This window comes from Anomaloglossus baeobatrachus, chromosome 4 (genome assembly GCF_048569485.1).
Source record: "Anomaloglossus baeobatrachus isolate aAnoBae1 chromosome 4, aAnoBae1.hap1, whole genome shotgun sequence".
Classification (NCBI taxonomy): Eukaryota; Metazoa; Chordata; class Amphibia; order Anura; family Aromobatidae; genus Anomaloglossus; species Anomaloglossus baeobatrachus.
In genome coordinates this window covers 29706371-29722149 of record NC_134356.1, presented here as the reverse complement: position 1 = coordinate 29722149, position 15779 = coordinate 29706371, and the positions used below count along the sequence as shown (strand labels likewise).

Sequence of the window (15779 nt, the reverse complement as noted above, 5' to 3'; positions counted from 1 at the left end):
TCAGTGACGTCGTAAACAGAACCGGCACTGGTGTACTGACACTGCTGACCCCCGGCACTGGTGTACTGACGCTGCTGACCCCCGGCACTGGTGTACTGACACTGCTGACCCCCGGCACTGGTGTACTGACACTGCTGACCCCCGGCACTGGTGTACTGACGCTGCTGACCCCCGGCACTGGTGTATTGACACTGCTGACCCCCGGCACTGGTGTACTGACACTGCTGACCCCCGGCACTGGTGTACTGACGCTGCTGACCCCCGGCACTGGTGTACTGACACTGCTGACCCGGGCACTGGTGTACTGACACTGCTGACCCCCGGCACTGGTGTACTGACACTGCTGACCCCCGGCACTGGTGTACTGACACTGCTGACCCCCGGCACTGGTGTACTGACACTGCTGACCCCCGGCACTGGTGTACTGACACTGCTGACCCCCGGCACTGGTGTACTGACCCTGCTGACCCCCGGCACTGGTGTACTGACACTGCTGACCCGGGCACTGGTGTACTGACGCTGCTGACCCCCGGCACTGGTGTACTGACGCTGCTGACCCCCGGCACTGGTGTACTGACCCTGCTGACCCCCGGCACTGGTGTACTGACCCTGCTGACCCCCGGCACTGGTGTACTGACCCTGCTGACCCCCGGCACTGGTGTACTGACCCTGCTGACCCCCGGCACTGGTGTACTGACACTGCTGACCCCCGGCACTGGTGTACTGACACTGCTGACCCCCGGCACTGGTGTACTGACACTGCTGACCCCCGGCACTGGTGTACTGACGCTGCTGACCCCCGGCACTGGTGTACTGACACTGCTGACCCCCGGCACTGGTGTACTGACACTGCTGACCCCCGGCACTGGTGTACTGACGCTGCTGACCCCGGCACTGGTGTACTGACGCTGCTGACCCAGGCACTGGTGTACTGACCCTGCTGACCCAGGCACTGGTGTACTGACGCTGCTGACCCAGGCACTGGTGTACTGACCCTGCTGACCCAGGCACTGGTGTACTGACGCTGCTGACCCCCGGCACTGGTGTACTGACGCTGCTGACCCCCGGCACTGGTGTACTGACGCTGCTGACCCCCGGCACTGGTGTACTGACGCTGCTGACCCCCGGCACTGGTGTACTGACGCTGCTGACCCCCGGCACTGGTGTACTGACGCTGCTGACCCCCGGCACTGGTGTACTGACGCTGCTGGACCGAGGCGCCGGTGTACTGACGCTGCTGGACCGAGGCGCCGGTGCACTGACGCTGCTGGACCGAGGCGCCGGTGCACTGACGCTGCTGGACCGAGGCGCCGGTGCACTGACGCTGCTGGACCGAGGCGCCGGTGCACTGACGCTGCTGGACCGAGGCGCCGGTGCCCTGACGCTGCTGGACCGAGGCGCCGGTGCCCTGACGCTGCTGGACCGAGGCGCCGGTGCCCTGACGCTGCTGGACCGAGGCGCCGGTGCCCTGACGCTGCTGGACCGAGGCGCCGGTGCCCTGACGCTGCTGGACCGAGGCGCCGGTGCCCTGACGCTGCTGGACCGAGGCGCCGGTGCCCTGACGCTGCTGGACCGAGGCGCCGGTGCCCTGACGCTGCTGGACCGAGGCGCCGGTGCCCTGACGCTGCTGGACCGAGGCGCCGGTGCCCTGACGCTGCTGGACCGAGGCGCCGGTGCACTGACGCTGCTGGACCGAGGCGCCGGTGCACTGACGCTGCTGGACCGAGGCGCCGGTGCACTGACGCTGCTGGACCGAGGCGCCGGTGCACTGACGCTGCTGGACCGAGGCGCCGGTGCACTGACGCTGCTGGACCGTGGCGCCGGTGCACTGACGCTGCTGGACCGAGGCGCCGGTGCACTGACGCTGCTGGACCGAGGCGCCGGTGCACTGACGCTGCTGGACCGAGGCGCCGGTGCACTGACGCTGCTGGACCGAGGCGCCGGTGCACTGACGCTGCTGGACCGAGGCGCCGGTGCACTGACGCTGCTGGACCGAGGCGCCGGTGCACTGACGCTGCTGGACCGAGGCGCCGGTGCACTGACGCTGCTGGACCGAGGCGCCGGTGCACTGACGCTGCTGGACCGAGGCACATGAGTATAACACTCGCCGTTCAGGTTCTCTCCTTATCGGTCAGCAGGGTCCGGGACGGTCACTATAGAAATGCTGAGCTCAGGGCTTGGTTATCAGGACCCTCCCATGGTGCACACAGTGCGGCCTTAGTGTAAGCGCTCCCCCCCCCCCCCTTCCCCCCCTCATTCCTGCCCTCCTCACCCCCAGGACTAGAAGTACAGGAAAAGCCTCTCCTGCAGCTCAGTGGTGGGGGGAGGACTGCAGACAATGGCGGCTATAGGAACAGTCTGTATCTCCATCACCGGGAGGGGAAGACAATTACAAATCACCTACAAGGGTCCGTCATCTATCAGAGGGCGTCTCTGGAGGACCCCAGAACCTCTGCACTCAAATCTACTTCCAATCAAGACATACAATATTGATGTGCGTCCTGTGGATAGGTGATAATCCGCTTTCCATGGACGACCCCTTTAAGGGTCTGACGGGGGAGGGGAGGGAGGGTCACTAACTCTACCTGTCTATCGACATACTTGTGCTTTAGAGGCGCAAAATGTAGTTTCCCTTAAAGTATAGGGGTCAGCATGTAAGAATCAATTGCAGGGGCTTAACCCCCCCCCACTCACCCCTTGATGTCCACAGGCCCTACTGAATAAGAAGTCATCCTGTAGTTATCGACTTGATGTGGTGGTTCCACACTCCGCCTGTAGTGGCCGCTGTAGGTAAAAGACGTGGCTGTCTGCAGCTTCTTTTCGGCGATCACCACTGATCAAAGCAGCTCTCACCCGCTCCAAAAGGGTTCTGATGGGGGGATGCTTATGCTTTAGGGGCCCAAAATCTAGTGTCCCTTTAAAGTATGGCGTCAGCATGTAAGAATCCATTGCGGGAGCTGTTCTTTTCTATGCAATGAGAAGGGGGGTCCCGAGAAACCCCCTCACTTACCCCATAAATTCCACAGGCCCTACTGGATAAGAAGTCCTCCTGTGGTTATCGCCTTGATGTGGTGCAGTTCCACACTCCGCCTGTAGTGGTCGCTGTAGGTAAAAGATGCGGCTGTGTGCAACTTCTTCTCGGCGATCACCACTGATCACAGCATCTCTCATCCGCTCCAGAGTCGCCACTCTCTCTTTTTACACCCAAATTTTGGTAAACTTGACTTTAAGGCTAATTTTGTGGAAGAAAGCCCTTTTGGGTCTTAATCTAAACATTTCCTGGGGATCAGTGTAGGTCCCAATAATAATCCAGCGCCTCCTTATGACCAAATTGGCTTGTGCTCTTTCTAAGAAAAGAAAATTATTTCTCTCTGGGCCTCGGCCGATTCATAAAAATGTGTTCTTGCTTTTTTGGCCCACGGAGCAGATTCCTCCCGTCCCCGGCGCTGGGTGACATTTCTGCAATTCCTGTTGCTTTTGGCTGGAATCCTTCTTGTCCGTGGTATTTACAGAATACAGAGGGGTGACGCCATCGCGCCTGATTGTTCTTGTATCAACGAAGTCCTGACATTGAGTGTCACTGATCTCCATCCGCCAAGGGCATCTTTTATTGTAAAGCCTTAAAGGGATTCTCCTCTTTAAACTGCTTCAAATTATCAAGGTCCCTTGACTTTACGATGATCTTTAAGTGTCGTCTTGTCAGGACTCCAAGTGATCAGCTGTAATCTGTGAAGACACCTGCGGATAAGGCTTCAGCTTCCCTGCAGCGCCCCCGCAGGAAACATGACGTATTACACTCATAGGATGTCTGTTAGAGGGAGGCACTTTTCTAACCAGTCTTCTATCTGGCCAAGACATGAGGATCCTGAGCTGAAGACCCCTCTGTATTAGCCACAAATGATCCCCATTACCAAAATTTGCCCTATTGGATTGTATAGTAAGGCCACAGTAGAGCGCCCCTTTACTTATTAAAGGGACTGTGTATTCAGAAAATGACCTATTGCTTAAATTTTTTTTTTTTTTTTTTTTTATTCTATTTAAAGAGAAGTCTTTTAATTGTCATCCCGAACACTGGGGATTTTTTTTTTTTCCTAGACTCTAACTTCCTGTTGTTTCAGGAAAAGCACATGTACATTAGCCGCAATGAACAGACTCCTCCCCTATCTCTTGTATTGATGCGTCTAATGAGCGTGTGCAAAGGTGATTGTGAAGGGAGGAGGTGAGCTTTGACATTGCCTATTGTGATTGGTGGATCTTGTGTTATCGGCTGTGTGTAGATGTTATCAGTAATTATATAGAAGGGGAGGAGGTGAGCTGTGACATCACCTATTGTAAATGATGGCTCTTGTGTTATCCACTGTATATAGAGGGAGGAGTAGGAAAAGGTGAGCTGTGACAACCTGTTGTGACTAGTGGATCCTGTGTTATCTACTGTATATAGAGATCTTGGCAGTCATTTTACAAGAGGAAGAGGTGAGCTGTGACCTCACGCATTATGAATGGTGGATCCTGTTATCTCCTGTATATAGAGGGAAGAGTAGGAGAAGGTGAGCTGTGACATCACGCATTATGAATGGTGGATCCTGTTATCTCCTGTATATAGAGGGAAGAGTAGGAGAAGGTGAGCTGTGACAACCTATTGTGAATGATGGATCCTGTGTTCTCCTGTATATAGAGGTGTTATCAGTCATTGTACAGGAGGAGGAAGAGGTGAGTTGTGCTGTTGCCTATTGTGAATGGTGGATCCTGTGTTATCTACTGTATATTGAGGTTATAACTCATTGTATGTAAAGCGCTGTGGAATTAATAGCTCTATATAAATGAATAAAATTATTATTATTATTGTACTGGAGGGGGAGGAGGTGAGCTGTGACAACCTATTGTGAATGGTGAATCCTGTTATCTCCTCTATATAGAGGTGTTATCAGTCATTATACAGGAGGAGGTGGTGAGCTGTGACATCATCTAGTGTGATTGGTGGATCTTATGTTATCCCTGGTCATTGGATTCCTGCCTCTGCTGATAATGAGGCTGATGAAAAAACAAGATTCAAAAGAAAAACAAAACAGTGGCTTGTCTCAGCACCCGATGCTGCACAACTTCATTAATCAGTCCCAGCTTTGACGCCCACTAATCTAACATTCATCACCAGTGAGAGGATAGACGAATAATGAAATCCTTTTAACTTGTCCCTTTTTAATCTGCTTATCGGATAGACGGTGACAACCAATATGGCCGCCGCCCTATCGACCTACATGGAGGCTGTCGATAAATCCCAGTTATGTAGCAGTTTTGCTGCCATGTTGGTTGTCAATCAACCCGTGGAGAAACCTATAAAGCTATGGAATGGCGGAGAAGAAGAGGAAAAGCTACAGGGTCCCGATTACGATAAATATATATTGAGGCTGGGGATTGATTTTTCTTTTATTTTTTTTCATTAATTTGATAATAATTGTCACATTACGGCATAAAATTCCCGCGGTCACCAAACTCTGGGGGAGAAAAGTGAATGTGATCAGTTTACGGGAGGCGATCAGTGGTGATCGCCGAGAAGAGCTGAAGCAGCCGCTCACCTTCCCCACAGCGGCCACTGCTGGCGGAGTGTGGAATTACATGACACACACGAAAATAAACAGATGACGACTTATTAGGGGGAACTTATCACTACCTATCGGGGGGTGGGGATGCCAACATGTCGAAATGTAACTTGGGCTCAGCATGTCCACTAGACGAGGATTCGAACCCTCCATTGCTCCCTTGAAAAGCCCCGATCTCGGGTTAGGTGGGGGTCTCAGCAGTCACCCTCCACCCCCAGTCATCACCTATCTCCAGTTTCCATGGTCAGTAGACATGTCATACCAGATCCTATATAAATCCCGGAGAGTTTCCACCGTGATCACTCCGTTCCCATCACATGTCCTCCTCTTGGCAGCGTCGTCCCACCGGCCACACGCAGAGTTTCCACAGGCAGCTGACAGCACGAAATACATTCTGTACAGTGTGCCAATATGCGGCCCTCTTCCAATTTAGGGTGTCCCCAGCGGTGCCCTCTTATAGGGGACACAACCTCGGGCCTACTCATTCCTCCAGCCCACTGTATTAGTTTATAGGTGCACATGGATTCAGTATAAAGGGATTAATTGGGGCATTTTTAGCCTATTTTCATGTGGTGCTGTCTCTACAGAATCGGTCTCCTTCCCCTTCTGGCAGCTGCACTGTGCAGAAAGTGACTGAGCGTGTCAATACAGCTACAGGCAAAACTGAAACTGCTGTGATTAGTCCTGGGGGCGGAGCATGACCCCCTAGAGAGAGTGTCCTGCTCCCCACCGGAAGGGAGGAAAATGTCTCTCTAGTGCCACCTATAGGCAGCTTTCCTGTAACTAAGTGTCTGGGAAGCTCTTTCCTTCTGGAGGGGAGCCCCATGTGCAACTATTACATGTAAATGAGAAGCTCCCAGGGTTCACTGACAGCAAGCGGAGGTCTCTGAAATGCTAAGTGGGGAAAAAAGGGTTTAGAGGAAAGGGCCTCCTATGCACAGAGCTTCACTTGCTCCAATGTCATCCAGTCCACACTGAGCTGCTCCTTACCTGCACTGATACATTGAAGCGAACTATCAGCAGTGTCCAATATCAGCGGTTTTACAGCTCTCCACCTCCTGGGTGTGAACCAGAAAGTTTCCATTCACTGACCGCAAACAGAGAATTGGAAATCGGTGACGTTAAAGGGAAAGGAAACTTATATAAAATATATATATATATATTTCTATTATATTATATATTTTTTTTTTTTTTACTTTTGTGCGCTGCTGCCGAAACAAAACTTTATTGTTCCGTTTTGAAGTTTTGTCGGGTGACGTCAGGAACAGTCTGTGCGCGGCCTAATGAGGGATTAATGCTGTAATTATCCCCACGGCCTAATGGTTCCTCCCGAGGTAAGAAGAGAGGAATGACCCTGCGAGGTGAGCCCCCAGGACCCCCGGCAGGGTCGTGTCAGGTCGCCTGTCTGCACATGACGTGGCCTGCGGGCTGCACCCCACCCTCACTAATAACAGGTGATAATTATGGAAGTGGCTGATGGAAGCAAAAACACAAGAACCGCCCCTGAGGTTGTGGGTGCAATGGAGGGAAGGGAAAGGTGGCTGCGACTACGAGGGAGGCGGGTGGGGTGGCTGCGACTACGAGGGAGGCGGGTGGGGTGGCTGGGACTACGAGGGAGGCGGGTGGGGCGGCTGGGACTACGAGGGAGGCGGGTGGGGCGGCTGGGACTACGAGGGAGGCGGGTGGGGCGGCTGGGACTACGAGGGAGGCGGTTGGGGCGGCTGGGACTACGAGGGAGGCGGCTGGGACTACGAGGGAGGCGGGTGGGGCGGCTGGGACTATGAGGGACATCTGTTTGGGTTAGTGTCTGTGTTTTGGATGCCTGCTGCGACTCCTAGGGATGTTGTTGGGGCTGTTATTACTACTGGTGAGATGGAGTGATGGAAACGATGTATGTATTTTGGGTCTCGAGCTCAGACCCAGGACAGGGGTGTAACAGTATGTGGGGTCCCTGGTATGGCTTCTACGGAGGAACGTGAGGCTATCCTGACGACTAGGAAAGCTTGTGCTGCTCTCACTGAGGAGCCGGCTGCTTCTCTGGAGGGCGGGCACTGGGCCCCTAACCCTGCCGGGCCCGGTCATGATCTCTGCGTCCACGATCATTACTCCCTTGTCTATTGTCAAGTTGTGATAGAAGCGTCTCTGTATGTTTGGGGCGCCGGCTGTGTTATACTGCTGTGCAACCCCTTACATGCTGCAGCCTATAGCGACCACGGAATCTAAACGGTTAGTTGTGGGAAGGCTCGGGTCATTACTGGGGAAGTCGGGATGGTAGGGATCATATGTGTGTGGAGGGGGGGGAAGGGGGTCTGCTGTGACTACTATATAAGTGGTTGAGGCTTTTGTAATTAATTTCACTAACTTTCCAGTGGTCTCAGAAGCCCCAAACACCTCTCTAGTAGTCACAGCGTGCACCCCACAGACGTACACTACACCTACCACCCCGGTAGCCTCACCCTGCTCCCTAATAGTCACAGCCAGCACCCCATCAACCGCCACATCCCTACCGTCATGTATGCGGGCTGCCTGCTGTGACTACTAGGGAGGTAGTCCAGGCTGATGTGACTACTGAGTAAGTAGTGGGGTCTTTTCCTACAACTTGGGGACCGGACACAACAGGAGCGGCCATGTTTTAGTAAGGGATGGCTTGTGGGGGGACACATGGAGTGATCAGCTGGACCCGGGGCCTCATGGCTCCAATAAGCGGCATTGTATGGGTCACCGCCTCCGTCAGGACTGATCAGTGGCCGTCACGTCGCGCCTCCTGTGACTTCTGTCTCTGCTGATCTTTGCACACACAGGGTGTGACTTCTCCCGGCCGCTGCACGTCACTTCTAGCTCGATCACCAGACTGGGCGGATTCCTGCATTTCCTCACCCCCCAGCGCTGGAACCAATTTCTATATATCTACAATCTTCTCCTAATCCTAAAATTATGCAAATTAGCTCCCCTCCAGGGGGAAGAAGGCTGGCACTTCGGGGGCCATTTATCCCAGCTTTTTTGGGCAGCATTTCTTCCTGGGACAGGGACGGTATGGCATCGCACCTGCACACAGCTGCAATACCACATATGACCCAAGGACAAGGGTGGCGCTGTTTTTGGAAGACTGTCAAGGAGTTTTTTGGAGTCCCCCCTACCTCCCTATTAGATGTGTATTGACCAAACCCACCAGGACTGTCCAACCATCATGTGTATGGAGGGATCTCGATGACTCCTATCGTGGAAAATATGCCTGAGTCGGATATTTATGGGGGGGGGGGGTCGGTAGAGATGGTTATTAGGCAAAGAGCGCTCCACCTTGTGTATGCCGAGCCTAGAGGTTGGGGGTCCAGTGAGTTGCCAGTTATATATGTACTTCGTGCCAATGTGTTAGTGAGTTAAAGGGAACGTGTCATCAGGAAACGTTTGCATCAGATAAGAGACTTTTTATGATTCCCTATAAACGTTGACCTAGTTGGCTCAATTACACCCATTAAATAACCCTCCAAGTGCCTGAGAAAGTCGAAATATGGCTGCTCTGCCTTCTTCAGGAGTCACAGAAGCAGGAAGTGCATCATGTGACCTCTGCTTTGCTGATTGGCTGAGCTGGCCTACTGAGGGGAGGGGCTTCCATGAGGAGCGATTTTTGTAGACCAGATTCTCCTGATTAGTCGCGCTTGCCTTTTATCCACCAAGTTCTGAGAGGGGGGCGTAGACCCTTTTGGATTTGGGGTCCACACGCCGCAGGCACAGACCCCCTCTGTCCTTACGATTATCTGGACACCTCAGGGTGGCGCGGGCCCAGTCTGAGTTTCGATCCGGGGATTATCTGGTGCCTCTTGCGCTGCTCAATGAGTTAAACATTGATGGTGACCCGAGGTCACGGAGTTCACTAGTGACCTTAGGACCCGTCTCCACACTGATTCCAGCCCTCGCCTGTCACCGGCTCATTACTCAGCAGTATTCTTCCTGACGCAGCTAAAACCTGATGATCCCAAACCAAACAAATTGCCGTGTACCCCCAGGATCATCGCCCGCTCCCCCCAACCCCCACCCAAGACCACTGTCTACAAAAATGAAGTACTTGTATAAGATTAGGGAAGCATAGTGGCGTTCATCCAATAAACAGCCCCACAGGGCGTATCCGGTATTGCAGTACAGCCTTATTCAACTGAATGGGATTGAGTTGTAATACCAGACACGACCTGTGGGAAGGCGGTGGCGCTGTTGCGTTCTTTTTGTTTTGTTTTTTTTTTTTATATATATATAATATATTGTCCTGTTTTATCCTTTTATATTATAAAACCATTTTAAGAATTCCCAATCTGACCCATGAATGCCGTAGATTAGGTGTCAATACAGATTAGAAGAATGTCAACCAAAATCTACAGGACAAGTGGACCATCTAATGTGTATGGGGCCCCCGCTCCTCACGTTGGTTCCGCCCAGCTCATGCTGCTCCTTATGTTGGCTCTGCCTTCTTCCCAGTGCAAGCCGCTTCTCATGTTGGCACCGCCTTCTATCCAGAGCATGCTGCTTCTTGTGTTGGCCCCTCCTTCGGTCCAACGCATGCCGCTCCTCACGTTGGCCCCGCCTTCGGTCCAACGCATGCCGCTCCTCACGTTGGCCCCGCCTTCGGTCCAACGCATGCCGCTCCTCACGTTGGCCCCGCCTTCGGTCCAACGCATGCCGCTCCTCACGTTGGCCCCGCCTTCGGTCCAACGCATGCCGCTCCTCACGTTGGCCCCGCCTTCGGTCCAACGCATGCTGCTCCTCACGTTGGCCCTGCCTTCCGTCCAACGCATGCCGCTCCTCACGTTGGCCCTGCCTTCCGTCCAACGCATGCCGCTCCTCACGTTGGCCCTGCCTTCCGTCCAGCATATGCCGCTCCTCGCGTTGGCCCTGCCTTCCATCCAGCGTATGCCGCTCCTCACGTTGGCCCCGCTTTCCGTCTAGCGTATGCCGCTCCTCACGTTGACCCCGCCTTCCGTCCAACGCATGCCGCTCCTCACGTTGACCCCGCTTTCCGTCCAGCACATGCCGCTCCTCACGTTGGCCCCGCCTTCCGTCCAGCGCATGCCGCTCCTCGCGTTGGCCCCGCTTTCCGTCCAGCGCATGCCGCTCCTCGCGTTGACCCCGCTTTCCGTCCAGCGCATGCCGCTCCTCACGTTGACCCCACCTCCGTCCAGCACATGCCGCTCCTCGCGTTGGCTCTGCCTTCCGTCCAGCACATGCCGCTCCTCGCGTTGACCCCACTTTCCATCCAGCGTATGCCGCTCCTCACGTTGACCCCGCTTTCCGTTCAGCGCATACCGCTCCTCGCGTTGACCCCGCTTTCCGTCCAGCGTATGCCGCTCCTCACGTTGACCCCACCTACGTCCAGCGTATGCCGCTCCTCACGTTGACCCCACCTCCGTCCAGCGCATGCCGCTCCTCACGTTGACCCCGCTTTCCGTCCAGCGCATGCCGCTCCTCACGTTGGCCCCGCCTTCCGTCCAGCGCATGCCGCTCCTCACGTTGGCCCCGCCTTCCGTCCAACGCATGCCGCTCCTCACGTTGGCCCCGCCTTCCGTCCAACGCATGCCGCTCCTCACGTTGGCCCTGCCTTCCGTCCAGCGCATGTCTCTTAACTAGCGCATGCGCAGATGAAAACTTGTATTGCTTGTAATGTACTGCAGATTTTGTGGTGTTTTGGCCACTAGATGGGGCTATATATCACATCTATACTAAGATACAGAGCGGGTAGAAGAGTCATCATCAAAATCATCCTGTCCCTCCCCGGGGCTCCAGGTGGATTGGGGGGCTCCTGTTCTGTTACCGGCATCTGTCTGACATGTAGGCCCCGGATTAGTGTAAAGTCTCCACAAGAAGCCACGTCAGCTCCTCGGCGATTACAGGACATTAACGTTTGTGCCTGTGGTTGGGATAAACGCCGGGGAAAGAGGCGCAGGAGCATGCAATGTGGGGTGGAAAAAAGCGTCAGGTGTGAACACGGCCCATCACGGAGCATTCCTCTGTTATACGTGGGGGAGGGGTGATTATTTCTTCTCCGGACATGGATGACATACTCATGTCCCGTCTCCCCGGCTGCAGACATCCATTTCCTGTCCTGTTTCCTGCCCAAGACATTTCCTTTGTGCTTTTGAGTCACAGGAAGACCACACTCCATTTCTTCCGCGAGCGTCTTTGCATTTGTGGCTGGCGTTGTACCAGGTGTGAAAAATCCGGCCAGAGCTTCAGTGATTGCCATTTTCTATGTAGAATAAAGGGTTAAACGATTGCCTTCCTTCAGCCACCACCAGAGGGAGCTCAGGAGCTTACTGGTTATAACTGTGTGGAGTGAGCGCCCTCTAGTGGTGGCCGATGGTAGTGCGGATCTGATCCTTTACTTCTATGTGGGGGAGGTTTGGTGCTCTGTATCAGGAAAAAAGCTACTTCTGTCCCATATAGTGATAGGCTTTCTTTTTAAGTGATGCCATTTAAAGACATTCTAAGGGGCTGATAACAGAGAACAATAAATGACAGTTCAAAACGCCATAGTCTGTCCCTTTAAATCACCGCTGTGCGCGACGTCGGAGTAATAATAAAACCGACCTAATCTGTGAATGGACTCCCAGGCTCGGGTCACATGACGCCGGAGCGTTCCACTCTGTTAACGAGGCCGGGGGACGCATCAGCAGGGTTAATGATTCCAGGCAGAGGCTGTAATGATTAATCCATTAGCCGCTGCTAATCACCCTGCGAGGGACAGGAGGCATCGGCACGCTGCTGCGTTCTCTGCCGGCCGCCGTCGCATCTCCCAGATTATTCACTTTTTTTTTTTTTTATATTTTATTTTTTTGCAGAAAAAAATAATCGAATTTTGGATTAGAAATGGGACGTCCGTGACGGTGATGGAGGCCCCTGCAGAATCCCCATGATCACTGGTCTGTTAGGATGGTAAGCAGCAATTTAAAGATCTAGACTTTCCTCTGATCGCTCCTGTCCGTGCCTATACTCCACACACTGCCGCAGTCGGAGTTCTGCTCTGGCTGCTGCCGCAGTCGGAGTTCTGCTCTGGCTGCTGCCGCAGTCGGAGTTCTGCTCTGGCTGCTGCCGCAGTCGGAGTTCTGCTCTGGCTGCTGCCGCAGTCGGAGTTCTGCTCTGGCTGCTGCCGCAGTCGGAGTTCTGCTCTGGCTGCTGCCGCAGTCGGAGTTCTGCTCTGGCTGCTGCCGCAGTCGGAGTTCTGCTCTGGCTGCTGCCGCAGTCGGAGTTCTGCTCTGGCTGCTGCCGCTTCCTCCGGACATTGTACACATTTTGCTGCCTCTGGGGGTCTCTACCCTTCCCCCCCCAGCCCCTGTGTGGGCACCATCTCCTGCCTCTGCAGCACACAACAGTCAGTAAACAGGAGCATGGAGGGAGAATTTAGTGAGGGTCCTGTGCTCTCTTTCGCCCCCCCCCCCCCACTCCACCAATTTCATGGCAAAAGCTGCATATATGTGTCTGTGTGTACTATATGTAATGTATTTACTCTATATATGCCACCAAATCTGAGAGAAGCATAACGTAGGGACAGGGACCCTGATTCCAGTGATGTGTCACTTACTGGGCTGTTCAGTGTAGTTTTGATAAAATTACTGTTTTATCTGCAGATTATCACATATTCATGAGCTGCGTCTAACCCCGCCCACACCACTGATTGGCTGCTTTCTGCTAATGCACAGTGTGCATAAAGCAGCCAATCGGAGGTGTGGGCAGTTATATACAGCTCATGAATATGTGATAATCTCCTGGTAAAACAGTGATTTTATTACATCTTCGTGAGCAGCCCACACTGCTGATCGGCTACTTTATGTACACTGTGCAGAGGCAGAAAGCTGCCAATCAGTGGTGTGTGTGTGTGTGTGTGTGTGTGTGTGTGTGTGTGTGTGTGTGTGTGTGTGTGTGTGTTAGTTATATACAGCTCATGAATGTGATCTGCTGCTAAAACAGTGATTTGATCTTATTCATGAGCTGTCTAACCCTGCCCACACCACTGATTGACTACTTTATGTACACTGTGCATAAGCAGAAAGCAGCCAATCAGTGATGTGGGCTGCTCATGGATATGTGATAATCTCCTGGTAAAACAGTGATTTTATCACATATTCATGAGCAGCCCACACCACTGATTGGCTACTTTATGTACACTGTGTGGCATCTTTCTGCCTCTAATCAATGGTGTGGGTGGGGTTATATACAGCTCATGAATATGTGATAATCTCCTGCTGATAAAACAGTGATTTGATCTTCTATTCTTGAGCTGTGTCTAACCCTGCCCACACCACTGATTACTGTGCATAGGCAGAAAGCAGCCAAACAGGGGTGTGGGTGTGGTTATATACAGCTCGTGAGCATTTGATGATCTGCTGCTGATACAACTGTGATTTTATCACATATTCATGAGCAGCCCACACCACTGGCTACTTCATGTACACTGTGCATAGGCAGAAAGCTGCCAATCACTGGTATGATCGGGGTTATACACGGCTCATGAATATACGATGATAATCTGCTGATAAAATAGTGATTTTATCAAAACTGCAGCAAGCAGTCCAGTAAGTGACACATCGCTGGAATCAGGATCTCTGCCCCTACATTGTGCTGCTCTTGGATTACACAGGAAAAAAAAATATTGACAGATTCCTTATAAATAGGAATATAAAAAACATTTAAAGTAATGACGCTTCAGCCTCATCGGTGGAAAATAGATCTTTATTCCCGTAACCTCGGCCTCTGTACTTGTGCGGAGGCCTCCGCACTATCGCCGTATACAGTGGGCACAGTGCCGGCTCTGCTACATGGCTGCAGCACCTACCCGGCTCCGATCCCATCAGCTTAACCCCTTAAATACCGCCGTCATTGTTAAGAGGCTTGAACGTGGTGACGGCGTGTAGGGGAGCCGGCTTTACTGTGTGGGGCCGCGGTGCCGGACGTATGACTCCGGGGGTGTCACGGCCATAGTCAGTAAAGTCACCCGCACCTTCAGCCCCGAGGAGATAAGTGACTGCCGTACACATCAGGCGCTGCTTATCTCACCTGAGATGGCACAGTCCAGTCTGGATGGTCTCCCCCCTCCCACTCCATGCCTGCCTCAGGGAAATGACTCTGTTAACTCCTCCTGGCAGCAGCAGAGGGACATGTGCTGGAATGACGAGGCTGGTGTGGCGCGGTGCGTGTGACCTTGAGTCAGCGCTGTTATCTCACATCTTCACAGTTTACACTGCTATCATACGGGTGCGCGACGCCCCGTGTGACAGCTCATGTCACCGCCCTCTGTCACCACTCACCGAGACAATGATGGCAGCAGTGACACAGGCAGGACGCCGTCACAACAGAGGAGGGCGAAAGGTTGTGCGGGGACCAGGTCTTGTCGGGTCGGTTGTGACCGGTGGGTGGTTGTGTCCTCGCCACTTTTCGCTGATATTTTTTTTTTTTTTTTTTTTCTTTCTTTCCATCTCTGGCTTTCCTCGCAGTGTAATGATCACAGGCACAGCCGGCCATGTCCGCCATCATGGTAGACACGGACGGAGAGTTCTGCTCCCTGGAGGACGATGACCTCGGCAGCCCGCTCCCCGGGGAGTTCCTCCAGGAGATCGCCGACATCCAGGGCATCTCCCAGAGCATCGAAGAGCACGAATCCGCCTCCTTCAGCAACGCCGAGTACACGTACCTGGGAGACGGGCCCGGCTCCAACGGATCCGTCAGCACCGATCAGACAGGTCAGAGGGGGAAAGAGCGGACTATGGGGGAAACCAGCGAGGGCCTACCGGGAGCCCTGCATGTGGGCTGCCTACTCTATGAAGTGGCACCGTTGGACTCTAGATGATGAAAATATTTGGGGAAAGAAGTCCTCAACTTCTCCAGGGTTCAAAATAATAACTAGACCTAAGACCCCTGCAATTATTAAGGCACCAGACCCCTACAGTCATTTAGACACTAAACAGACGCAAAAAATCACACTCCAAATCAGGGCGATAGAACGGGACCCCGGAGCTTCTCGCATACCCTAAACTAGATCTTTAAACTCGCTCAAACCTTAGACAAGACCCCTAAAACCAGTTAGACCCCCAAATCAAATCCCTAGAATTTTTTAAGATCTCGGGTCAGACCCTTAAGTATCATTCAGACTCCAAATCAGGCCCCTAAAAATGAGCTCTGCACCCCCCAGGCCAAGTCCCCTAA

General features: G+C 53.3%; 1 protein-coding gene across 1 annotated transcript in view; it reads left to right on the top strand.

The window, feature by feature from the left end:
• The window catches only part of PPARA (peroxisome proliferator activated receptor alpha), a 28742-nt gene that overhangs the window by 180 nt on the left and 12783 nt on the right, over positions 1-15779 (top strand). The window contains exons 2-3 of the mRNA XM_075342143.1: positions 12422-12515; positions 15071-15316. Coding sequence (XP_075198258.1) covers positions 15097-15316 — 220 coding nt within the window. The 5' untranslated portion in view covers positions 12422-12515; positions 15071-15096. The remainder of the gene's footprint in view (positions 1-12421; positions 12516-15070; positions 15317-15779) is intronic.